Source organism: Pleuronectes platessa, chromosome 23 (assembly GCF_947347685.1).
Source record: "Pleuronectes platessa chromosome 23, fPlePla1.1, whole genome shotgun sequence".
Classification (NCBI taxonomy): domain Eukaryota; kingdom Metazoa; phylum Chordata; class Actinopteri; order Pleuronectiformes; family Pleuronectidae; genus Pleuronectes; species Pleuronectes platessa.
In genome coordinates this window covers 15,960,736-15,987,367 of record NC_070648.1, presented here as the reverse complement: position 1 = coordinate 15,987,367, position 26,632 = coordinate 15,960,736, and the positions used below count along the sequence as shown (strand labels likewise).

The following is a 26,632-nucleotide window of genomic DNA, read 5'->3' as shown; positions in this document are numbered from 1 at the left end:
AAAATACAAATGCTTGGTTGAATTGACAAACAATGGTTGAGAAATAGCAAATTACAGTTTTAAATGAATTGTTGCCTTCACGGTTTTCTTGTAATCTATAGCTTTCAGAATAAACTGTGTGGACTGTGTGGAGATTATAATGGAGATGCCAAAGATGACTTCCGTAAGCCAAATGGATCATTGACCGACAATGTCAATTCCTTTGGACACAGCTGGAACATTGACCCAGAGTGAGTATTACAAGGATAGAAGCATACATTAATAATTTTACTGGAGCTAAATGTCCCAGTTTGAATGTCTGGGTTAATAGTTGATTATGTCTAGTGGTGCCACAGTGATTGGCATGGCGGGGAATCTTGATGACTCGCCAAGAGGCTTCAAGTAGCTGTAACTTCCATGTTTCTGCTCTAATTACTGTCAAACTTCATTTTTGTGATAAGGAACCTTCCCTGAAGAGTTCTATATGCAAGTATACTTTAATAGTCACAGCGGCCCAGGGTCGTAGCGCCACCTACTGATCAGCGTGGCTCAATGAAGTTGTTGTAACTCCACTGTGCATTGTCCATTTGACTCCAAACTGCTCACACTTTATCATAGCCCGGACCTGAACAGATTTAGAGGCTGGATTTTGAAAATAAAGCCCCAAGATTGTTATAGGGATTTACCAGGAAACACAAAAGGGGCCTGGATTTTCAAAAAGGGGCCCCCAGATAGTTACAGAAAGTTACCAGGAAGCCTGAATAGAGGGTGGATATTAAAATAAAACCCTGGATTGTACTATGACCTTACCAGGAAGCCTGAAGGAGGCTGGATCTTCAAAATAAAAGTCCTGGAAGGTAATAACACCTTACCAGCAAGCCTGAAGGAGGCTGGATTTTCAAAATAAAATCCCCCGGATGGTTACAGGATGTTACCAGGTGACCCGAAAGGAGGCTGGAACAGTTTCTCTCTCTCTCTCTCTCTCTCTCTCTCTCTCTCTCTCTCTCTCTCTCTCTCTCTCTCTCTCTCTCTCTCTCTCTCTCTCTCTCTCAATTGGCACAGTCTCTCTCTTTCGCAAACCTGGATCATGTTATACAGATGCAGCTTTTATAAAATGTCTCTCTCTAGCCGGCAGCAAGCACTAGAGCTTTGAGTTGTCATCATCACACTAGAAAAGCACTATATAAAAACAAAACCATTTATTTCATGTTATGTGCTAAAAATATCTTCCTTTCGTTCTCCCAGTAATACCATTCAAACAGTTTGATTCTGCAGTCATGGTCATTTACTAATTTTGTGTCCAATGATAATGTTTTCTGGGATTTCCAACTCCCCCTTCATGCTTATCTCTTCTCCCATTAAGTGACAGGCGAACAAAGAAAGTTAAATTCTAAGGCAAGTTACTTAGGGCTTTCGTCACATAAATATTGTACAATTTAGAAGTGTACAAATGGCAACTTCATTTCTAACGGACGAAGCTCCCACTCACTTCAAAGTAGAGAAGCCTCTTGGATGAGAGGTGAATCATCTTCAAGAAACTTAAGCAAGTCCAGTTGCCTATGTACGACTGAAGATACCATGACCTGGATAATTGAGAAACTTCACAGATCCAAGTCCAAACATCATAACGGTTCTCAATAAAAAGCATTTTGGTGAGCATCCATTACTAACGAACTAGACACAGAGCTTCTCTAACAGACTGTCTGGGTTAACAGGTGTAATAAGGAACCCAACACCACAATTCCAGGGTGTGATGAAGAGCAGGAGCAATATGAGAGCTCTACATACTGTGGCATCCTGCTGGACACAGACGGTCCTTTTGCTGTGTGCCACCCCAGAGTCATCCCCAATGTAACTGCACACTCATTCACACCACAAATGCACAAACATATGCAGCACACACAGATGTGAAGTTTTTCCCTCTGATGATGTTTTGAGAAATATATTGTACATATATGATAAAAAAACAAGAAGACTAATTTCATTAAAATAGAAAAGAGATTTTCTAGTGCTCAGTTTGAGATGGTATCCCTCTGTGGACCAAAGCAAGCAACAATTACATTTTCTTTTATTCCAACCACAGGAAATCCACCTAACTAACAACTAGCAAAGTGGATTAGTGTTATATAAATTAAACAAGAAAAATGTAGATACCCTGGTACAAAACTCTTGATAAAGATTATTGCATTTAATTCAGAATGGACCAGTCACTAATGGCATACCATAAGTTATTACAAATGAAATGAATGGCGATCCTTGGCTCAACCTTCTGCAACACAAATTATTGTAAAGTCACAAAATTGACGGATTACATTTCTAAGATAAAATGGGGAAACAGAATTAACTCAAAGCTTCATGTGCCTTTAGAGTTATTTTAAAGACTGTGTCTTTGACCTGTGTGAGCTGGATGGAGCCAAGCCCATTCTGTGTGAAGCAATTGAAGCCTACGTCAATGAATGCCAGGACCGGGGAGTCAACATTGGACCCTGGAGGAATGAAACCTTTTGTCGTGAGTATTAAATGAATGGATATGTTTGTTTATTCTAGTCCACTCAAAGCCCTTTACAGTAAAGCTCTTGACATTTACCAATTTACACAAGAATTAATGCATTTTTGTGCAGCACTTTTTCTTTATAAGAAAGGGCAAGGATATTTTAGGCATTCGGAAGAATAGGATTGGACGGATTGCAAATAAACACAGTCCTTCAGCTGCAGCTTTTGCGTCAGTACTTTTTAAAAAGAAAAATTATACTTATACATCTATTTAATAAGGATTAAATCAGTTCAACTAAAAAATCTAAACAACCCAATAACATAGGAGATGACTCTAAGACTCCTGTGAAAAAAGACAGAAATCTTATTACTGAAACCCCCAAAATGCTTGATTCATTGAATTTTTATTAAGATGGGAAAAACATGTACCGCTCTGCAGTTATTGCATACATTAAAACTCACTGAGGATAAAACACATTAAAGACTGTAGTGTTATTACCATCATTGTCCTCTAGAATTTACTTTAACACATTACAAGATAAAAACAGAAAAACAAGACAGTGACTAAAAACAATACAACAGAGACATAGCTCATTAATACTACTTAGTCAAGTCAAGTCAATTTATTTATACAGCACATTTTTACATTACAATTCATTTAGCTGATGCTTTATCCAAAGCAACTTACAATAAGTGCATTTAACTATGAGGGTACAAACCTAGAACCGCAAAAATCATGTAAGTACATTCATTTCAAAAGTCAAACCACAAGTGCGTCTTGTAAGTGCAACTAAACTTATTTTAATTTTTTGTATTGGTTATTATCATCATTTTCTGAATCAAGGTGTAGTATAAAGAGATATGTTTTTAGCCTGCGGTGGAGGATGTGTAGACTTTCTGCTGTCATGATGCCAGTGGGGAGTTCATTCCACCATTTAGGAGCCAGGACAGCTTTTAACATTTTTTAAGCAACAAACACATACAATCACATACAGGCAGAGTTCAAGGCGGAAAAAAAATGCCAAAGGGAAGAGGTGAGTCTTGAGCTGTCTTCTGAATGTCTTGATGGAGACGGCAGTTCCATGTTCCACAAACTGGTCGACACTGAGTTTCCGACGAGCCCTAGCTGCGACCAGCAAAGACTTGTTGGTCAATTATAGTTAATTAAAACTTCAGACAGATAGGAAGGAGCCTATTCATTAAGAGCTTAATAAATAAATAGCACCATTTTAAAATGAACTCTAAAACTGAGAGGGAGCTATGGTAGAAGGCAAGTACAGGGGATATATGCTCATGCTTTTGGAAGCTAGTCAGCAACCTTGCAGCAGTGTTTTGCACATATAGCAGGCATGACAGGGAACAATGACTGACAGGAAGTAAAAGCATGGATAACTTTCTCACAATCTTCGAATGAAAGAAAGGCTTTTGCCTTTGCTCAGGCTCAACTTTTGAAATAGATACCTGTCACAACAGAGTTTTGTTTGTCAAATTTAATGCAGAGTCAAAAATGACTCTAAGGTTCCTGCGGTTTCACAAAGGGTGAAAGAGGGCTGAGTTTCCCACTCAGATTATTTGTAGTGTTTAAGTACCATATTTATGACAATTTTATATGCAAGTAACATATTAATGTAAATTAGTCTGGAATGTGCAGGGTGTGATATCAATCTAATCACTTTGTTATGATACTTTTTTCATTTGATTTTATGGTGTTGCGATAAGAAGGTGTACCAGGAGATGTCAGCATTAACTTTTTCTCGGTTAGGGATTTTAAAGCCATATTTGCACCAAATAAGGGCCTGTCTAAAATGCAACCAAGTTATTTTACTAAGCCTCTCCAACTCTGACTATAACATTTACGACAGACAACTCACCTCAAACATTTATTGCAGCTGTAGAACAGGTTTAGCGTTTGGCGTCTAGGCTCGAACTTAATCACTCCCCCATATGATTACACAGATATGATGGGAGTGATGAGCAAATAATTGTCTGACAGCCATCTAACTCATACTACTAATAATAGTAATAATAATAACCAAAGTAAGCAGATAATGAAAAGGCAAACAATACTCATTGGAAAACAGATTAGAGAACAACATAATATGATACTTAAATTTTTTTTTTTAAATGCCTCTGCTCCTCAGACCAGCTTAGTCCGCTGTAAATATATCACACATGCAGAAGGGGTTTGGTTCCTGTCTAATATGCGTATTGAAGAACAGTTTGTTTATCCTTCAATGAATACCAGTCAGTGTAGAAATAGTAAGTTAATTCATCTCCAATTGTTGGGTGCCTCTCAGCACCTTTGCAAACAAACCAAAACAATTAACTCTGTGGATGAAAGTTTTACTGCCATCAAGGAAAAACTGCTGTATTCCTATATTCCTATCTGCTCACTGACTTCAATCTCCAATCAACCCTCTAGCCCTGAGTTGCCCCCCCAACAGCCACTATGAGCCCTGTGCAGATCCCTGTCAGGAGACGTGTTCTGGGAAGCCTCCGTCCTGTGATGGGCCCTGCTCTGAAGCCTGTGTGTGTGATCCTGGCTATGTCCTGAGTGCAGGAAAATGTGTCAAAAATAATGCATGTGGCTGCAAAGACACCAACGACCAGTATTATGAGGTACACAGTGAAGGGCTTGTGCTTGTGCATGTGCATTTGTATGTGGATGTGTCCCTTTTCCTAAATACACATTTGCAATATTAAAAACACAAAGTGGCCCGCTTAGCCTTTACCATACCGGACAAATTATATTTATCATTGCTAATTGACAACCTTTGATTTAAGCCTCCTCCTGCTAACACAGTTTCAATTTGTGATTGTCTCAGCCTGGAGAGGAGTTTTATGTGGAGGACTGTACGCGGAAATGTAGGTGTGATACTCCAAATATCACCTGTGTGACCTCTGAATGCCCCCCAATGAATGAGTGTAAACTCCAAGATGGCGAGTTGGGCTGCTATCCCACTGGTACGTTTAAAACTATTGTCCTTATACACATGTGTTAAATGGATGTTGGGGATACAGTGTTAGCTGAAAGCTGAATCGGTGTTGTAGTCTAATGCTCAGTTTGTTTTGTCTCTCCCTGTCAGGCTCTCAGGATTGTGTAGTCTCTGGAGATCCTCATTACAACACATTTGATAAGAAGTTCTACAGCTTTATGGGAACATGTACCTACACATTGGCCAGAACATGCAAGAACAAGACAGGTAGTGACATGTTCCTTTCATTGCACCTCAGCGTCTTTTGAACACTATTTCCTTCAGTCCCTGAGACTCACCCAATATTCACCAAAGAATCAAACATACACAAGCACAGCAAATATTCTGGTTATCCCCCAAATGCAACCTCCTGTAATTATTGCAAAGTTCTGAATATGATGATACACGCAGGTGTACTTCAAATGGTCACTTAAGTTTGATGTACAACTACGGGTAAATGATCAATTCAAATAACCATAGAAAATGACAAATAATATTACAAGCACAAGTGCTAAAACTTATGTATTATCAGATCAGAAATACAATGTGGCTGATGTTTTCAATTACTACCCACCAACTGTATTTTGTCATATTTCTGTAGTCATTACTCTGACTTATCTGAGAAATTTGGCATCTATCATAAAGGCTTGTGGGCTCTTGGGACATTTTACATTCATATAATTGCATATGTTTTTTATGGACATAATGTTTATGAAATCGAACTGCTGCCAAAATAAGACCGTGAAATGAATTGTTGTGCCTTTACTGCACACGTCAGAGAAATCTTGTTTAGTCTACACTGTAGGGCAACCTAGAAGAGCCTAAGCCATGCTGGATTTGACTTGATCTTTATAAATATGGTTTTGTGCTACCTTTGCAGCTCCTTGGTTCTCAGTGGAGGGGAAGAATGAAGCGAGAGGATTGTCAAGTGTGTCGTACCTGAGGAAACTCTATGTCACTGTGAATGGAATTACTGTGACACTGATGAAGGCCCGAAAGACGCTGGTCAGTAACATTTACACAATGAAGTCTGTGTATGGAAGTGTACCTATCCTTTATCACGAGAGGATGACTGGGCTCGCACGCACACACTCACACACATACACACACACAAACAAACGCACCATCTGTAGCAATCTCTCTATATCCATCATCATCCTCTGCTCTAGTGAAATTACAACTATAAGCGCTCATCCCTTGATGTCATCACCTTTTATTAGAAATGATCCTTGTTCTTTGAATTTTATCTCCTTATTCTCTTTATTCCATAATCCTAGAAACACAAATCCATCCTCATTGATCCTTCCACAGATCAAACACGTCTTGTCAGTGTCATTGTTTTCTCGTCTTATCCTTCAAGACAACTAAGTATCCTAATCCCTGTGTGCTGTTTTTTTTAATCCACTTGCCATATGACATGTTATGTATCAAATTCGAAAAGCTGACAACACTCTTAATTTAATTTGTAGCAAACATTACCTGTACCTGTAGCTATTGTTTAACATGGGTTTTATATCATACGTCCTGTATCCCTCCGGCAGGTAAATGGACGGCGGGTGGCCCTCCCTCACTCACCCTCCCCTCTCATGACTATCAGCCTTGCTGGTCAGTACATCACCCTGCAGACACCCTTTGGTCTGCGGGTGCGTTGGGATGGAAACCATTACGCCCAGATCTCAGTTCCCAGGTTGGTATAGAGATTTGTTTAAGAAGTAATAAGCGACACAGACAGACACTATGTAATAACCAGTAACACTAAGGTAGGAATTAAGTAACTTAATGTAACTCATTATATTTTTCCCAGCAGTGTTCAACGTTTAGGGAAAAGTATCTTAACACTTAAGATAATTTCACACAATACATACAAGCCTAATTTTGCATAACTGTGGATTCTTTTTTACAATGAAAATCTTGTCCTTGTTTCACTAAAAATTCCACCAAGTGAAATTCTACTTCTTCTTTCTTTTCTCTGATCTTCAAAAGTCCTTTATGTGAAATCTTACATAATGTGTAGCATAGATCCTTGGCCTAATGGACTCAAGACAGGTTGAAACTTTTTCATCTTATGCCGATGTGTCTGCCTCCAGATTTGGCAAAAGAACACATTCTTTACTCAGGGAGAAGTGCGGACACTAAAAATAAAATTACTAAAGTAAAATGTATGAAAGTACAAAGGATGAAAGTAAAAAGTAAAAATAACAAAGTACTCCTCGGTTAGGACTGTCACATGACAATTTAAATTAAACCACTCGTACTTCAAATAATATAAAAAATAATATACTACAAACAGGGGTTAAAGCAAAACAAAATTTGTGATTTGTCATTTTCTAGGAGAAAATGTGTAGGCTACGATGGAATGTAGTATCATTTTAATAAGGCAAGGGTTGTGTACATATGCGTCTTGTGTATTCAACATTATTTCTGATGTTACTTTCTTCCATGTTGTTACTCCTTGTCATGGACATATTCGCTGTGCCTCATCTCCGCAGTTGAGTCTCCCTCTCCTGTCTGTTTTATCTTTATATGCCCTTTACACTTTGTTGTCTATGTTTTGCATGATTTGCACCAATAGATACACAGCAAGGAATTGTCTTTTCTGTATTATTGTCCATTCAGTTTAAAATCAGTATTTATATTGTAAAGGCAAGGCTCAATGCTGCAACATAAAAATTATGAATAACTGCCCTCAAACGCATTAAGAAAAAAGTAACAAGCCTGTTTTGAAAAGGGTCTAAAGTATTAATCAATCTACAACTAGAAAGTCACAATGATTTGGACTGGTTACCAATTAAATATTTAATTACATTTACTCAAATTCAGCCAAGATATATTGGTCTGCAGAAAATATTAATCAGATTTTAACTGTTGAAAATCATAGTTTAATATCAGTTTATGCTGTTACATATCAGACGAGAATCTGTGCAAGATGTAATTTAAAGGTCATGCAAATCTGTTATTTTTAGTAAATCCTTGCAGCATCCCTAATTCCTAATACTTTGGCTGTATTCTGCAGACTCTATTGATAATGCCCTGATGGATAGGAGCAGAGATTTCTATATTGTAACTATTTGTGTCTAAAAATCCATTAAAGGGCTAAACAGTATTTGTCCCTGTAAGTCTTCTTAAAACATCCCTCCTCCTCTTTTAATCCCCTGGTATCTTTGTATTCGGCCCTTCAGCTCCTACAATGCCCAGATGTGTGGTCTGTGTGGTGATTACGATGACAATCCAGGCAATGACTTCACCAAACCAGATGGCACTCTGGTAGGAAATGCCAATGACTTCGGAAACAGCTGGCAGACTGAAGAGGATGAGGATGAATCGTGAGTTAGCACACATCCATCTTATCAATGTAACCGGAACATTTCTGAGAATTTACTTCACAAACTCGATCAGGCAGCCAACTTGAGCTGCGCTTTGCTAATCCTGTGACATACGCCACATGACATATCGCACTCTCCACAATCGTCTATAATACAGTCCCACCTTATTCGGTGATCTATTTAAGCAGAGGAAATTTCCCATCACCCCCTTTGCTTGCCCAGCTTGTGCGTCAGTATTGCTACTGGTTGCTTCAGCCCCTCCACCACCCCTGCATCCACCTGTAGGCTCCGACGGGGGGTTACAAGTAGTGGATCATCACTCCCATTATATCTATGTGATCATATCGGGGGCAGTGATTAAGTCGGAGCTTATACGCCAAACACTAACCTGTTGTACTTTTGCATAAACGCTTGAATGTGAGTTTTCTAACTGAAATGGTTATTTTGATAACTGATTCATCTGTAGATTATTTTTTTCGATTGACTGATTGTTAATTGGCTAAAATGACAAAAGCTACATTTGACCCTTTACAGTTGATTTGAAGTGTTCTTTCTATGTGTGTGATGATAATTCCAGTTTCAGATATGTGTATTCCGACCAAAATGTTTTCTCTTCAGGTTCATACCACAGTGATGTTTGCCGATGTTTCTTGTGAATTCAGCTTTTTACATTTGCAGTTAACGGTCTTCTTTGCAGACTTACATGTAAAGTGTTCCTAAACTCTCTGCTGTATCAATAAAAACAAATATCTAACATAGTTACAAGCAGCATTTTGCAGGTTCTAATCTCTTTGTGCTCAGCAAATGGAAGCAGCTCAATTGAAAAGCATTTTTGAGGAAGAAGTAGCATGAGCATGTTTAAGCAAAGACAATGCAGTTGGCCCATTGGGCTTGAGTTCCAGGGAAACCCATATATATCATTTCCAATTATTGGGCCAAGTGTCCCATTTCTAGCTCCCTCCAGCTAACAGCCATTTGAGCCACAGCAGAAGATGACAAATAATACTATTGCAGCAGATTTTATTTTGCAAAAAATATCATATTATCAGCACAAATATAATGTGGGAAGATGTTTTCAATCACCAAACACCAACTGTCTAAACTGTTGGTGTTATCATTTTTAGGGATAAATGAAACTGAACTTGTTGTTGATTTTACTATTTAATGAGCCTGTTGGTTGTTGTCTTTTCTTCAGGTGTGTTCCAGGTACTAAACCTGACCCAGACTGTGATCCAGAACTACAGGCTGAGGTGGTCAAACCAGACAAATGTGGCAAAATTAAAGACCCTGCTGGACCCTTTAGGTGAGAAAATTCAAACAAAAATGTAACTGCTACTATTTACAGCTGTAAACCATCAATATGTGTGTGTGACAAAAACATGACTGATGGCACTGATGAAGTGTGCAGTTCAGTTTTTATTTTTAATGGAGGAATCTCAAGAGCTGCTCGTCCAAAACTATTACAGTAGACATTACATTTGTTTGGGTCCTCAGAAACCCACGGGTCATGATTGAAATTTAGATAATCAAAGGACACCCAGATAGACAGGCAGACAGATATTTATAGTTTATGTATTGGTTGCTTGACCCTTTAATAAAACATTGATATAGAAAACATTTATTTTGAAGGGATGTATATATTTCTTGGTGTTATGTCATACATTAACCTAGTTAAACTCAGAAATCACATAAATTACAAATTTATCCAATTTTAATTTCTTCATGTTAAACTCAGAAGTTTTAAGATGACTATTCATTCACAGTCCATTTATATATATATATATATATATTTATATATATATATTAACATAGGTTTCAGGAAAATCTTTCCTAATCAGATCTGTTTATATTATTGTATAAACCTTAGCTTTTCACCTTGAATCGATATCAGAAGAAAGAAAGCGCCCTTTTATGAGCAGTCAGCACTGGGGGTGTACCATAGTGTATACTTGTTTTTGCAACTGCCCAGACAACATGTGTTTTTTTTAAACGATGTGTCTATAAACAATTCAGTTAGACACATTACGGTATCTTTACAAAGATTATCTGATTCACTATCATATCTTAGGTTACATTTATAGCTCCTTCTTGGAATATCACAAAAAAAAATCAATGGACTCTGAACCTCTGAACATTTTAGAGCACACAATCTTGGGTCATTCAGGAAGGTATTCAGATGGTTTCATGCATTTCTGTTAATGTTTACAGCTGTAATCTTAACAAGGAAAGAGTTGGTGACAATAATGCGATGGTATTTAAAACCATACCTCATTTGTTGTTCTACAGCTCTTTTCTGTCTTTGGTTTCTTTCTGTCATCCCCTGAGATTTTGACAGCATTGAAACATCTGCCTTCTCCAGCCCCAACTTGATTACTGTTTGTCTGTTTTCCAGGGAGTGTATCAGTGTGGTGGATCCCACTCCATTCTTCCAGAGCTGTGTGTATGACATGTGTCAGTTCAATGGTCAGCAGCATGTGTTGTGTGATCAGCTCCAAGCCTACACTGATGCCTGCCAGAACGCCGGTGCCAAAGTCCTCCCGTGGAGGACTCCAGACTTCTGCCGTAAGTCTTCAGTAGCTTAATGCGACAAACTTACATTAGTTTTTTTCGAAAAAGGCTCTTTAGCTCCAGGTAGGGGCATGCTAAGGGAGCATCAATAGAGCCATTACAAATGTATTCATTGTCTTTTATTACATAAGCACAGAGGGATGACAAAGTGTTGCCAGCAGTGCCACTAGCTTTAGCTGTAGACTATTCATTTCTGTTCCCAATTGTATGAATAAGGTCAACTGAACATCCACAATATCTGAAAGTTCAATGCTGATCTCAACATTCACACACTTCCATTCAGTGTGGCTGCAATAGCAACCATGTGAAAAATATTTTGTAAATCCTTTCGTACCATACAGCCTAATCACAATAAATTCATGCAACTCTTCCACTTTGCCTTTGTCCATGCAGCCCTGGACTGTCCTCCCAACAGCTCCTACTCTCTGTGTGTCAGTTCGTGTCCAGAGACGTGTCTGGGTGTGGTTGGACCTCCGGGCTGTGAGGGTGTGTGTGTCGAGGGCTGCCAGTGTAAACCAGGCTTTATCCTCAGCAATGACAAGTGTGTGGCACTGAAAGACTGTGGCTGTGTGGACACCAGTGGAACCTATCACCCTGTAAGTGGCGACAACATATCCTAAATCTATACAACCCTCTCACTTTAAAGTATTTTGCGGTTATATTATGAAATCCGGATGGTTTCATAGAGAACTTTGGATATATTACATTACATGATCAGAACAAGCTAGGTATCAGAAACCAAGCAAATAATAATTACAGCACAGTGAACAAGGAATATTTTTAATGATTTGATTTGAGAAAGATACTGTCAATCATCTACTGCATAACTTGAAATGACCCACAACTTCATACTTCTCATCACATCAAGTGTTGGAAATGCAAAAAAGTCGTCAAACGATGATTCATTTCAACGGTGTAAAGAAAGAAAAATTCACTTTATCAACCACACTGCACTGAAATATGTTTTCTTTGTTTGACCTTACCCTCTTTTGATACCAACTCAATTTTTTCCTGACAAGTTCACCTTTGTTCATTTACCAAATGATTGATAACTGTCTGTGTTATTGCTGTAGGCTCCTCCATGTCAAACATGAACATGGGCTTTATATTAGTTAAGTAAGAGCAATACAGAAAAGCCAGAATATCTTGTTTGAATGCATTTATATAGCACTTCTCCAGTGTTAGCAGTAACAAGTCACATTCACCCATTGCACACCATATAGTGCAACTCATTATACATCCCATCCACACACTGCTGTCACAGCCATCAGGGGCGATTTTGGGCTCTGTATCGAAGACATATCTTGAACTGGAGGAGCTGGGGCCACCGTCATCTGCTCATAAATTAATGAGTTGGAAAAGGGGGCAAAATGAGCAAATGTGATCAAGCACACAGAGATAGGTGTATCTATTAGACCTTACTGTGTTACTGTATCTGCTTGTACTTCATTCTAAGCATTCATGGGCAACAGATAAATAACATATAATAATCAGCCTTCAAGACCAACTGACTCTGTTTGACAAATTCTCCCTCTGAAGGAGGTTTCAGCTTCTTGGCTTTCAGGTTGCTAATCACAAATCTTGGCGGCATAACATTTTCTCTGTTACAGTCGGGTCTTGTGAAAGCACAGAGCACTAACTTTATCCAATAGCATTTTTCCTTGGTACTTATTCAGTTATACTGCATGTTTCCAGCTGTAATAATAGTTTTTGAGAGAGATTGGTGTTTGAAATCCCCCACAGTAGGCCCACTGGCTAGTTTTTTTATTTCAACATAGAGGAAACAAATTATTTTTCCACTCCCCCTGGAAAGTACAATATTTCACAGTCTACTTCTCATTTCTTGACTGTCAATGATATTTGTCAGCAACATAACAGCTTTGTGTGTGTTTTGTGACCTGACAGACCAACAGCAGGATAGAAAATGTTAGTCTACTGATATATGTTCATGTTTTTATGTTATTTCCAAAGAATTGTCTCATAGCCCATCCCTATTGCTGCAAGTGATTCTGCCATCATTAATAAACACAGAACTTCATTAATTTGTCCCCACTGAACATAATCTAGTCAGTCATTACATTTCATACAAAACACATTTACCATTGTAGGTTACTTTTGTAGAATCTCAATAAGCCATGGTTGAACGTAAATTGTTTTTGAGAGAGCAACTGAAAACACAAATATTATATGTGCATAAACTATACTATATTACACAAGAATGTGTAGGATGGTTTGAGTATTACACAAAATACCAGCTACAGGTGGAAGCTTCTGCACAAAGATGTTTTGATCTTGAAAATATCATGCTGGTCAGTTAAAGAGCAATTATTTGTTTGTGGATTCTTAATGTATTATTTGCATTATTATGTGTGTTTATAAGGTGGATGATGACTGGTACGTAGAGGGTTGTGGGCAGAAGTGTGAATGTCAAAGTGGAGGTTTCATCCAGTGTCACAACAGCAGCTGTAAACCAACCACTGAGAGCTGCCAGCTACAAGATGGAGAATATAAATGCCTCCCTCAGGGTATGTTACACACACACACACACACACACACACACACACTAACACACAAACCGTCTAACTGTTTCACCTTAGGTCTTAAATTAAACTTACTTCTCTTGTTTAGGATTTGGTATCTGCTCAGTATCTGGAGATCCTCACTACATCACATATGACAAATTCACCCACAATTATATGGGAGCCTGCTCATACACCTTGACCAAACCCTGCAACATTTCCTCCAACTTACCATACTTCACTGTGGACACCCAGAATGAGCACAGAGGAAGTAATAAGAGGGTCTCCTACGTCAGGGCTGTGGTCATCAATGTGAATGGTGTGACTATCATCCTTGGCAAGGGCCGCACAGTCCAGGTAGGTTACCTGACAGGCATGATTCTTACGTTAGAGGTGGAATTCTGCTCAATACAGTAGTCATCTCCCCACTGCATCTGTCACATCTGTAGGAAGAACTTGCTTCAGAGAATCTGTAACAATTAGTCAATTATTCCATTAGTCAGAAAATATATCTGCCACAACTCTGGTGATCAATTGATAAAGTAAAAACAATAGTTGGCTCAAATTTGTTTGTATACTGTCCAAAAACAAACATTATCTTACAGGACTATACATAATTAGGCAAAAACCTTAAAATATTGTAGAGAAACACAACAGCTCCTACAATGAGCAAACACAGTGGAGAGAAAAAACTCAGTTTAAACAGGAAGAAACTTCCAACATAGTCATCTGTCTTGACCATTTGGGGTGAGAGGGGAGAGATGAAATAGAGAAGAGATGGGAAAAGAGTAGAGCGAGAGATCCGGAACAGTTGTTAAATGATTTAATCATCATCAGACTTGTTGTTATAATGTGTTATAATCACTAGGTAATATGTAGGCTATGAGGTGGGGGTTGTCATCCCGCTTGATAACCTACCAATTCTCATATCCCCTCTCAACCATCCCCTAAGACAGAGAGAGTTGCATCTGCAGAAAGAGAATTTGAGTCTGCAGGTGAACATCCCATAATTAGTTTTCTCCCGATGGCAGATGATCAGTGGCTTTGGTTGATCAGCTTTTGGCAGGCAGGCAGGATTCAGCATAAACTCAATGGACAAGCTGTGCGCATTAATTTCTTGGGAGAAAGGAAAGATAACTTGATAAAAAGGAATGCTTGAAATTGGAATCAGTTTGTGTTAAATATGTTGCCTAATGGTTATAATTACAATAATAACAGTGATACTTATGGATGTAATAATGAATTATTACCTTTCTACTCTTCAGGTCAATGGCACAGTGGTTGTCCCACCTGTCAGTTCAATCAGCGGTGTTAAAATCTTTCTGAGTGGAAAGTTTGTTGTTCTGGAGACAGACTTTGGCCTGAGGGTGCGTTTCGATGGAAACCACCACGCTGATGTCACTGTGCCAAACTCCTACAATGGCCTGCTCTGTGGCATGTGCGGTAAGAGTTCTACATTTTATAAGCCTTTTTAAACAACAACTTCCAGTCAGAATTTGGTCAATTTCCTTATGACAGCTACTTTTACTTTATTTTCTTAAAGGGGACATATTCTGAAAATTCCACTCTTGTAGTGCTTCTACACGTTAATTTGGGTATCTGGCATGTCTACCGTCCCAAAACAACTCCCGCGATTTGTCATTCAAAACAGGTCAATCTGAGGAGGGCTGTTTAAGACAGGGTAAAAAGGATGCTGTTTTAAATGATCCTTGTGGTATTTTGACCAAAATATGTTACAGACATTTCATTAAGACCCCAAGGAACCATATCAACTGTGGTAAAATGGGCATAATATGTCCCCTTTAAGTGTAGCTCTTCAACCTAAATTACCAGGTCCAACCAAAATACTATCGCAAGCATAACTATGTTGATAGAGCACTCTGTAGTGAGTCTGTATACTTGTTCCCTCTGCAGGAAATTTCAATAAAAATCCAAAGGATGACAACTTGAAACCAGACAATAAACCAGCTGCTAACACCAATGAATTGGGAGACAGCTGGCAAGTTCCTGACCTGCGGCCTGAGTGAGTCACAGTTTACATTTATTAATACAGACCTGCGCTCTCATATCAGAGACAGCCTTTAGAACTCGCTGTTGCTATGTTTACGTCTGACATCCACATTACTGCAGAATTTACAAGTCCCTAAAACTGAGACTTTTGGAAACAAATGATGCGCATATGCTTCCTGATAAACTCTTAACAGTCAACGGTGAACGCAACGTGTTGCTAACTTATTTTCAGTAACAGGTCCACCTTGTCGTCAGTCCAATAAAAGAAATCCCTGCTCTTACTCTTCCCTGTTGCTGTTCAGTGTTCATAGTATTTTTTGTAGCTAATTAACCTCAATCCTTAACATCATGTAAGCTTTAAAGGGATAGTTCACCCAAAAATGAAAATTCCCTTATTATCTACAATATTACATCATAATCGCATACCAAATTGCACTGATGACATGTTCATAGTCTCCTCTCTGAAGGAGAATTCCACCATAATCCTTTCATTCAGTTTAAATGAATCCTCCGCATCTTTTCCAGCTGCACTAATGGAGGAGAACCTGAAGACTGTGATAAAGAAGTAGAGGAGGAGGCCAAGAAGCCCACCAGCTGTGGCATGATCACTGATCCAAATGGTAACACACACATGCACTCTCACACTCTCTAAAAAAAACACACACACACACACACACAGCCTATAAGTAATAGAGTAGCCTGATACCACACTACAGTATATTGCACATTGCACATCCTCAATCTCTCCAGTTTTGCATTTATATCTTGTATTTATTTTGTTTTGTTTGTTTTTTGTATAGTTATTTCTTTCTTATGTGAAGTACTTATTGTGTTTTTGTAGTACTTATTGTGTTTTTATGTTTTTTATGAAATCCTTTCTGATTCTGATTCTGAAAAATAATGATGAACTTAATATGTGCCTGGCATTCACCTCTTCGACATCTATGTGTTTTCAATCTACAGGTATCTTTAAGCCTTGCCACTCTGTTGTGCCCCCAAGTCCATACTTTGAAAACTGTGTGTATGACTTGTGTGCGACTGGAGGTCAGACCGTGGCTCTGTGCCAGTCCATAGAGAGCTATGCTGATATGTGTGCTGCTGCAGGAGTCCCCATCACATGGAGAAACCAAACCTTCTGTCGTAAGTCTTTGTGTGTGTCTGTGTGTTGTGCTGACCCTAACCCTAACCCAAAGACTTTTCATTCGACAGCATATCAGAGATTTGCACAAATTTTGATCAGGTTATGAGGGAACATCCCCTTTAACTGGGATTGCGTATTACAGCAGAAACAGGCACACTAATTATATGAAACCTGTAGCTGACATCACGGAGATGTGTGTGATTTTTCTTTGTCTGCAGAAACCGTCAGAAGACACAAACTTAGAAAATAGTTTCCTGCGTAAATGCCAATTAATCAGCAATGACACTTCCCTGTAAAAGAGAAACTTTGAACAAGTAAATATACAACAATGATTTTTGACCAGCCTTTTCTAAACTCTTTAAGCAAAACAACTTCCCAAAACTGTGTAAAATATCTTTGGTGGCAATGTACAAAAAGAGTGTTGAGATTTTTTTACTACATTTGTCAGTAAGACTCAAAAAGTAATTAATGTGCACAAAGAACCATTGGTCTCACAATCGCATGATCTAGCTGCTATATTATTTAGATAGCTGCTGTCAAGTTTTGTTTTGATTGAGTATATAAAGTATCCATCTTTTTGTCCTCCTCCCTCCAGCTCTCAAGTGCCCCCCAAACAGTCAATACAGCCCATGTGGCCCTTCCTGTCCCCAGCCCAGCTGTCAGGACCTTGCAGGCCCCGGTGTCTCCTGCAACCAGCCCTGTGTGGAGGGATGCATCTGTAACAAAGATTTTGTCCTCAGTGGAGACAAATGTGTCCCACTCAGTGATTGTGGATGTACTGATGACGATGGACGGTACAGGCCGGTGGGTTTTATTACGTGGAACGCGAAGCAATAATATTTATTTTTTTGAGATTTGTCACAGGAAATTTGTTTGTGTGTGTGCGCTTGCGTACTTGTGTGCAGACGGGAGACACTTGGTTCACAGAGTTGGACTGCTCAGAGCGCTGCAAGTGTAATAGCAACAACAACATCACCTGCGAGCCATGGCAGTGCAGCCCTGCACAGGAGTGTAAAGTGGTGGAGGGGGTACTCGACTGTCACTCTACTGGTAAATCTAACAACACACTAGATGACCCTAAGGGTCACAACTTCTGAAGTCGGTATTTGTATAAAGTGTCAATATTTTGAGAATAATGTGATCATTTTCCATCTTAAAATACACACCCAGACTGGACATCAGTTTACTATTAGCTGTGTCTCGTGTCTTTAGTTGTGTTCGTCTTGTGTACTTGAGCCAAACACTTATCTATTTTTAAATTGCCCTCTACAGGTAAAGGAGTTTGCCAAGTGTCTGGAGATCCTCACTACTACACCTTTGATGGTGTGATGCACACATTCATGGGCACCTGCACTTACACTCTGGTGGAGGTATGAGATTAATTTGACCTGTATTTCAAATTTCTATATAAACATGACACATATTTTGCGAGTATGTGCCCATCACTGGTTTATCTGCTATGTGCAATGTGTCAGTTGTAAATCACTCTTAAACTATGAGACTGGTCTGATATTGGTTATTTTTAATATTTTAGGTCTGTAACACCACCAACGTCACTCCCTTTAAAATAGTAGCTAAGAATGAGGAGCGTGGTCAGCCGGACGCCTCCTATGTCCGCTCTGTCAAAGTCTATCTGCCGGATGATACTGTGGTTGAACTGCAGAAGAGCCGCAGAGTTCTGGTAAGAAAAGTTTTTTTCAACTCAGGATATTAGTTCATAACTGTCTAAAATAGAATGAAATGATCAGTGGTATATTCTCTATCTCATCTTAGCTGAACGGGCGTCGGGTACGCACCCCAGTTGCCACTAAAAGGGCCAAGGTGATAAGCAGTGGGTCCTACAATCTGCTGGACACAGACTTTGGTCTACAGGTGAAGTTTGATGGAGTCCATCACCTGGAGATAACTGTTCCCGGAGAATACTTCAACAAGGTATGAAGACGTCCTATCAGCTTTAATGTCCCTCCAATAGATTCCTCAGTGCCAAGTCAGACATTAAAACACAGAAGGAATAGGAGATTCTAATTGTAGTGGCTTGTAATAATAATTATTTTCTTTAACTGGATTTTGAATACCACAAGGCACACTCTAGGAATATATATATCATTTTTATTGAGCACTCATATCACAGGAGTTGTACATGATACAACATTCACAAAAGAACTTTAGACCAATGCTCACATCATTTTGTATAAATTATCCCCCCTCCCCGAACACACTGGAAATCCATCCAGGAAAAAAAAACAAAAAACACATACATTAACATAGGCTCACCATTTTTTAAAAGTTGTACAAGGCACACTCTAATTCCACCTCCCTACTCTCCAGCTTTGTGGCATGTGTGGGAACTACAACCACAATTCCACTGATGAAAACCTGATGCCCAACAAGAAACCCAGCAAAGATGTGATTGAACTCGGCAACAGCTGGAAATCAGATGGAGACAGTGATCCTGGGTTAGTGGATTACAACATTGTTTACTTGTAATATCTTGCTCAAGGACGCTTCAACATGCGGAATGATGAATATATACAGAATATATATGTAATAAGTAACACTGCAAAAATGCCAAGAGCCTCAGCCACTCATCCAAGCATTATCCTCTATAGCTGTCAGCCGGACACTCGTCCAGACATCCACCCCAACTGCACTGCAGATGAAGAGACACGTTTCGAGACTCAGTGTGCTGAGATCATCCTCTCTAATGGCTTCAAGCCCTGCCATTCTCTGGTGCCCCCTGCAGCTTTTCTTGGTAACTGCATCTATGACATGTGTGAGTATGACGGCATGGAGGCAATGCTCTGTGACAACGTGCAGGCATATGCTCAGGCCTGTCAGAGTGCTGGAGTCACCATCAGCTGGAGGAACAATACCTTCTGTCGTGAGTTCTATTCATCTACTCAACACTTTAATTAAAGTATACACTTTTATGATTTTTATAGTTAATTCTCCTTCTGTCCTGCAGCCCTGCCTTGCCCGCCAAACAGCCACTACTCAGATTGTACTGTCCCCTGCCCACCAACCTGCTCTGACCTCTTCCCCATCGTCTGCCACCTGCCTTCAACCACCTGTGTTGAAGGCTGCCAGTGTGACGCCGGATATGTGCTCAGTGACAACAAGTGTGTCCCTCTGGACAGATGCGGCTGTCTGGACTCAGATGGAGACTACCATGACGTGAGTGAGGCTGACAGATCAGTTGAAACATGAACATCCTGAATCACATAAAGGTTATAATTGCAGTCGGAGCTTTGTTAGTTAATAACTCTTACTATAGAGCAGGGAGGTAGGAATCAATGGTTTCTACCCTGGGTTCAGGACCCACAGAAGTGTTGACAACTGTGAATGTTCACAAATGATGCACCATTAAGAAATAAATCAAGATAATACTTATTTACTTAAAGTGCAAAATATCATTCACACACAGATTCATACAGTGCATCTATGTGCAATACTTTCTCTATGGGAAGGGGACTTTTTGCAGTATCTTGTTCAATGATGCATGTTGAATGGGGAAGACAGGGTTCAACTGCCTATCCTCTTCAAGGATAACGACTCTACCGCCTTAGCCACAGCCTTATTGTGTGTGTGTGTGTGTGTGTGTGTGTGTGTGTGTGTGTGTGTGTGTGTGTGTGTGTGTGTGTGTGTGTTTGTTTGTTATTGTGTGTGGCTTATTTTATAGGTGGGAGACTCGTGGCTTACAGATAAATGTGCTGACTCATGCATCTGTAAGCCTGGTGGCAACATCACCTGTAAGGTCCACAGCTGTAACTCCAACTCAGTGTGCGCCCTGGATAAATATGGAGACCTATCTTGCAAACCCAGCAGTGAGTTCCCCACATTGACTGACATTGTAACTGCTGGGCAATGTGCAGCTCAGAGACTTTGTCCTTTAAAAGAATAATAAACATTGACTGCTTCTATATTTTCTTGTTTTGATGTTTTTTAATGATTCCAATCAACCTCTCATTCTCTGTAGGTTTCAACAAGTGTAGCATCTCTGGGGATCCTCACTACCGCACATTTGATGGTTTCACCCATCACTTCCAGGGCCCCTACACCTACATCCTGACCCAGGACCACAACCTCCACTCCTCTCTGTCACCCCTGGTGGTAAGGGGGAAGAACATCAGACGCGGGGGCAACAGGAGGGTGTCATTCCTGGATCAGATGTACATTGATGTTTACGGTGTCAATGTTCGCTTCCTGCAGAAGAAGAATGTCTTGGTGAGCCTTAGTTTGTCTGATGAAAGCACCATTTATTTGTTGTTGTGTCTTGTAGAAGAAATAATTGTTGTTGTATCTCCTGTAGGTGAACGGGGAGCGTGTTGTGCCTCCTTTCAGTCCAGTTGATGGTTTGACTATCACAAGGAACTCCAGGCAGGTCCAGCTTACCACTGTCTTTGGACTTACAGTACGCTTTGATGGCAACAGTCGCGGAGGTAAAAAAAAAAGGGGGGAAAAAGGAGAAACCTCAGCTCAAACTAATTGAGCCCTTCTTTGGCTTGTTTGTTAATTCATTAATTTCAATCTACTTCTGTTTGTGTATTAGAGGTCATACTGCCCAGCACCTATAAGAGCTCTGTCAGAGGCTTATGTGGAAACTTTGATGACAGCACCAGAAATGAGTACATGAAGCCAGATGGGTCGGTGATCAGGAACCTGAATGAATTCGGAGACAGCTGGAGAGTCAGTGACCGACAGGCGGATGGACTTAGGATACACGATCTTCCTCAAACAGTCCATGTCCATAGGTAGGACCACAAACTAGAGTCACTATTATGGTAGCCGATTGTAAAGCTATACATGCTGTAAATAACAGCAACATTTCACCAAATTACCCACAAACGTTTAAAAATGTGTGTATTTGTAAAGTAACTTTTTTACCAGATTAACACCAATATATGAGGACATTGTCATGTTTACTTCTTTCATAGTGTATTAAAGATTAGAAACATTAACATTTCACGTTTACATTTATCTATCTTTTATTTTTAGATTTAACATTTACCATTTATATTTATAGTTAAAATTTAGATTTAGATTCAACAATTAGATGTATTACAACGTTAAGATTTAGATTCAACATTTAAATTTAGATCTAATGTTTCTCATTTAGATTTAACATTTAGATTTCTATTGATATATAGATTTAACATTCACATTTTAATTGAATATTTAGATTAGACATTGATGTTGTCTTTCATATAATAGTTAAATATAACAGTTCACAAATACTGCTATAGAATTTGATAACAAATGAGTGACTTTTAACATACACAGCACTTTTTTTATTTTGGAGCTAAATATGGTGAAATATTGCTGTTAGTTTTTAGCATGCACAACCTTACAATCAACAATGCATACACTATAAAGAACCGTTATTACACTTTTAATGTTGGGTCAAGGTCAGTACTCATTAGAAATATTCATGTTCATAATCGTGTGTGAAGATTCATATTTGACCACGGAAAAACTCAGAACCCTTTGTTTGTGACCTACTGAACTACACATCTGTCTTTGCTTCACTGAAGAATGCTGTAGGATATGTATGATCATGTTTAGACATTGCTGACCCTGATGCCTGTGCTAACAGCTGTTGTGCAGTTAAAGTCTGTATACATAACAGTAACTGTGTACATTTCATAGCTCTGTTCCTTCAACCTCCTCGTTCACAATTTCCTTTAAACATTGGTTTAAACGTAGCAGCTTCGTTAAAGCTCTGTTTCTTCTCTCCTTCCCTCCCTCCCCTCTGGCTCCAGGAGAGAGATTGAGACTGATCCAGACTCAGGATTTGAGACATCGGACTGCTCTCAGTCTCAGATCAATGATTACAACAGTGTGGCTCAGTGTGGAGCACTGTCTAATTCCAACGGACCGTTTGCTGCCTGCCATGCCACCCTGTCACCCAAATCCTTCCAGGAGTGAGTACTCTGCCTGTGTGTCTGGGAGTGTGCACATCTGTATTCTGGAGAGAGTTAGTATGCTGCTAACAAGTTGTCATTGTACTTATTGTGTGTGTCTCCCTCAGTGACTGTGTGTTTGACCTGTGTGCCGAGCAAGGTAGTACAGCACTACGTTGTGCCAGTTATGAGGCGTATGCTGTAGCTTGTCAGGAAGAAGGTATCAAACTGGGATCCTGGAGGCAGCAGCTGGACTGTGGTAGGTTGTTGAACCATTATAAATCATCAGATTAGCAGATAAGAAAAGGATGGTTTCTGCACAGTTTCCCTTGATCACGAATCCTGTCATTGTTGCCGACTGTTAAGGATAATTACTTTAAAAAATCTGAAAACGGTTACGTTTTACAGAAACATTTAACAATATAAGTAAGGTTGTGCTTTAAGGTTATTGTTAGAAAACCATTATCCATATCAGATGGTGTTGTAGCTTCTCTCTCTCTCTCTCTCCACCGCCCCCCCAGTTCTCTCATGTAATGCCAACAGCACCTATACCACCTGTATGACACCTTGCCCACCCTCCTGCGCCAACCTGGCAGCCCCTTCTGAGTGTGACACCACTTCCTGTGTGGAAGGGTGCGAGTGTGCCAGGGGCTTCGTCATGAGTGAGGGAATCTGTGTGCCGTACTCAGAGTGTGGCTGCACCTTCCTCAACAGATACTATCCTGTGAGTAGCCTTATCAAACAGTTACACCAATAATTTGGATGTATTGATGAAGATGGAAGAAATAGGTGTTATTGTGTGGAATGCTCAACAGGTACTTTATTACATGACATTAATAGGGTGCTTACTTTTCTGTTAATTAAATGTTCACATATGAGAAAAAAAAGTAGCATGAATGATATTTATAATATGAACACCTTTAACAAGACCAAAACCACATCATTTAAAAATATGTGTGTGTGTGTGTGTTTGCTGATATGATCTCATGCTACTCTCCGTGTCTCTTCTCTCCCTCCATCCTGCAGCTGAAGGAGACATTTGTGACTGAGGATTGTTCTCAGGTCTGTGAATGCACCCCCACTGGAGCCGTGTGCCAATCCAAGACCTGCCAGGACAGTTACATCTGCACCATTTATGACTTCAAACGGGACTGCTACAGAGGTGTGTGTGGTTATGTGCGCTTTTATGGGAAGAGTTCTTCAAAATAAAATTTGCTTAATATGATGTATATGATATCAAAAAACATATTAAAAGGGATAAAAATGTATAAACCTTGTGTAGATATATATATATGGATATATTCATACACATGTGCCATGTTTGTTCTGCCACTCATTTGCCAAAATCTTAATCCCCTTGTTACATTACATAACATTACATTTCATTTAGCTGACGCTTTTATCCAAAGCGACTTACAATAAGTGCATTCAACTCCGAGGGTACAGACCCAGGACGACAAGAATAAAGAAAGAACAATTTCTTCAAAATAAAGCAAAACTACAAGTGCTATAAGTAAGTGCCATTTAGGTGCTAGTAAAGTGTTAGTTTCAAAAAGTTGTTAGTATTTTTTGTCGTACTCTAAGGAGGTCTTCACTGATAACCTGAATACATAACACAAATGTAAAAATAAAACAGCAAACAACGACATTTTCATGTAATTCGTGTAACAAACAGAGAAGTTAGAATGAGTGCAAAGGAAGCAAAGGCAAACCTCAGTGATATTTTGTCCTGTGTTGTAGCGAGTCCCTGTCTCAATTACCCCTGTCTGAATGGAGGAACATGTGAAGCAGAAAGCAACAACACATACACCTGTCAGTGTTCAGAAAGCTTCGAGGGCTCAAATTGTGAGGTGGAGAAAACACCGAAAGAAGAAGGACTGGGTAAGGCCTTATCACTCACCTCACTCTGCAGGGAGTTAACGTCTCCTCTCATGATGACTTGAGTCATTCTATGGTAATTTCATGACAGTTGAACATCTTTATCCGACTTACTCTGCTCAACTACTCAGCAGGACTTAACTTTAAACTTTAAAGCTGTCTTATTTCTATTCTTATTTCTTCATCCATTTTCGGCTGATAGAAAGGGTCAAAGATTGTTTTCGTAATATAACCCGTTATTTGTTGCAGGAACCACGGAGTTAATCCTGATTGGGGTTCTGGTCTCAGTCGCAATAATTATTATCGTGGTCACCATTGCGTGTGTTTGTACTCGCCAAGCCAGGTGAGTTTCAAGTGCTTCCCTGGTGCAATTGTATCACTGTTACTGTCACTACCCCTGTCCGTCTAACCTGTGTCCACTGCGGCAGAACAGCTTTGTTTCCTCCTCTGAAAACAACCTGTTAATGACTTTTATTCTTTGTGCTGATCTAATGGAATTACTATCCAGGTCAATGTTCCTAACTGTTTTGGGGAAGGGTGTGGGTATTAACGAGTAGAAAAATAAATGATCCAGTAGGGTTTGGTTTTCTCGCTCCTGTGTGTTTGTGTGACTTGGTGGGAATATATTGCAGTTGTGAGTGTATCTCCAGATGAGTAACTTTCACAGCTGATCATTTAAAGCTCAAGATTGGGAAAATATCGTCAGAAAAACCAATTTTCCAGACAATCTAAAGCTTCTATAGCCTCCTTGTTCCTATTCCTCCTTTAGGATTATAGCCAACCAGAAGCTTATATCGATCGAAAAATAATTTATTAACATATGGTTGGAATGATGTCGTCATGAGATCATTGTGAACGAGGAAAATGACATCAGATTAGAGACACTTTATACATCATACCTAGATTGATAATTTCTATTCAAATGGAATAGATGACCTCATGATGATGTCATTATTAAATGGCTTTATTACAATATAAAAATGTAGAATTGCCTGATTAGGGTTTATATACTGCATGCATGCAGGGTAGGCATGGGCCCTTCCATCGTTTTCTTTCTGTATTTTCAAGGACGGGATGACGATATTGCTTTTTTTTTGTTGTTTCTTCTGATTTTGACTTGCAGCAGGGATGTAACCAGGACAAAAGTTTCATTTTAATTTAAGGTCACAGGTTTATGTAATTCAGAAGCATATTTATCGGAGCACAAACCGGATCCGCACATGAAAGGGTTTCATTCTTTATTCTACAACCATAACCATTAATCTCTACCTATGTCTCCTCTATTCTTTCGTGCTCATGCAATAGTTCTTTCTCTTAATTTTTGAGTCTCTCACCTTTGTTCTTTCTCTCCATAGGAAAAAGAAGTTAGAACGGAAAAAACTCATCATGACAAGTAAGGATAATCTAAAGAGCTAGCTGACAACTCTCACACTACCTCAGATAGATGATCAATCACAGTGAACATGTATCTGGCATCATGTCTCACGGACAGTGTTGTCAAGGAATTTCCTTTTTGTCTCCATGTGTATCGAAAAGATTTTCAATGATAAAAACACTATGAATCAATATCACAGCTTCAGTCCTGATTGTGATTATCTGTGCAGCACTAATATTTATCCCTTTTTTATGTCTTTCAGATGTTCCATATACCATGCATACAAACGACCAAAGTAATGAAAGAGTGACCTGTATGTGATGACAAACTGTTCATCCTGTTCACCTGAATGTTGACTCCTGCTGTTTAGTCTCTTCGGAAGCTTTTTAATTTGGTCTCCAAAGGAAAATATCATAGATATCGTTCATGTTGCTTTTTTCACAACTTGTGCTTTTGAAGATGTCATTTGGC

At 39.3% G+C, this 26,632-nt stretch overlaps 1 protein-coding gene across 1 annotated transcript in view; it reads left to right on the top strand.

Moving 5' to 3' along the window:
* The window catches only part of zanl (zonadhesin, like), a 33,881-nt gene extending 7,331 nt beyond the window's left edge, over positions 1 to 26,550 (top strand). Inside the window, exons 15-52 of the mRNA XM_053415957.1 lie at positions 102 to 230; positions 1,695 to 1,830; positions 2,347 to 2,488; positions 4,895 to 5,091; positions 5,298 to 5,436; positions 5,559 to 5,675; positions 6,328 to 6,452; positions 6,989 to 7,134; positions 8,627 to 8,770; positions 9,966 to 10,073; positions 11,163 to 11,332; positions 11,732 to 11,934; positions 13,719 to 13,863; positions 13,967 to 14,214; positions 15,123 to 15,300; positions 15,772 to 15,880; positions 16,393 to 16,487; positions 16,831 to 17,007; positions 17,604 to 17,812; positions 17,914 to 18,058; positions 18,281 to 18,378; positions 18,543 to 18,689; positions 18,782 to 18,940; positions 19,337 to 19,464; positions 19,618 to 19,889; positions 19,974 to 20,182; positions 20,688 to 20,832; positions 20,985 to 21,232; positions 21,318 to 21,447; positions 21,558 to 21,759; positions 22,768 to 22,929; positions 23,037 to 23,167; positions 23,430 to 23,632; positions 23,935 to 24,070; positions 24,649 to 24,789; positions 25,036 to 25,129; positions 26,142 to 26,179; positions 26,424 to 26,550. Of these exons, the coding sequence (XP_053271932.1) occupies positions 102 to 230; positions 1,695 to 1,830; positions 2,347 to 2,488; positions 4,895 to 5,091; positions 5,298 to 5,436; positions 5,559 to 5,675; positions 6,328 to 6,452; positions 6,989 to 7,134; positions 8,627 to 8,770; positions 9,966 to 10,073; positions 11,163 to 11,332; positions 11,732 to 11,934; positions 13,719 to 13,863; positions 13,967 to 14,214; positions 15,123 to 15,300; positions 15,772 to 15,880; positions 16,393 to 16,487; positions 16,831 to 17,007; positions 17,604 to 17,812; positions 17,914 to 18,058; positions 18,281 to 18,378; positions 18,543 to 18,689; positions 18,782 to 18,940; positions 19,337 to 19,464; positions 19,618 to 19,889; positions 19,974 to 20,182; positions 20,688 to 20,832; positions 20,985 to 21,232; positions 21,318 to 21,447; positions 21,558 to 21,759; positions 22,768 to 22,929; positions 23,037 to 23,167; positions 23,430 to 23,632; positions 23,935 to 24,070; positions 24,649 to 24,789; positions 25,036 to 25,129; positions 26,142 to 26,179; positions 26,424 to 26,482 (5,764 nt within the window). The 3' untranslated portion in view covers positions 26,483 to 26,550. The remainder of the gene's footprint in view (positions 1 to 101; positions 231 to 1,694; positions 1,831 to 2,346; positions 2,489 to 4,894; positions 5,092 to 5,297; positions 5,437 to 5,558; positions 5,676 to 6,327; positions 6,453 to 6,988; positions 7,135 to 8,626; positions 8,771 to 9,965; positions 10,074 to 11,162; positions 11,333 to 11,731; positions 11,935 to 13,718; positions 13,864 to 13,966; positions 14,215 to 15,122; positions 15,301 to 15,771; positions 15,881 to 16,392; positions 16,488 to 16,830; positions 17,008 to 17,603; positions 17,813 to 17,913; positions 18,059 to 18,280; positions 18,379 to 18,542; positions 18,690 to 18,781; positions 18,941 to 19,336; positions 19,465 to 19,617; positions 19,890 to 19,973; positions 20,183 to 20,687; positions 20,833 to 20,984; positions 21,233 to 21,317; positions 21,448 to 21,557; positions 21,760 to 22,767; positions 22,930 to 23,036; positions 23,168 to 23,429; positions 23,633 to 23,934; positions 24,071 to 24,648; positions 24,790 to 25,035; positions 25,130 to 26,141; positions 26,180 to 26,423) is intronic.
* Positions 26,551 to 26,632: the final 82 nt, after the last annotated feature.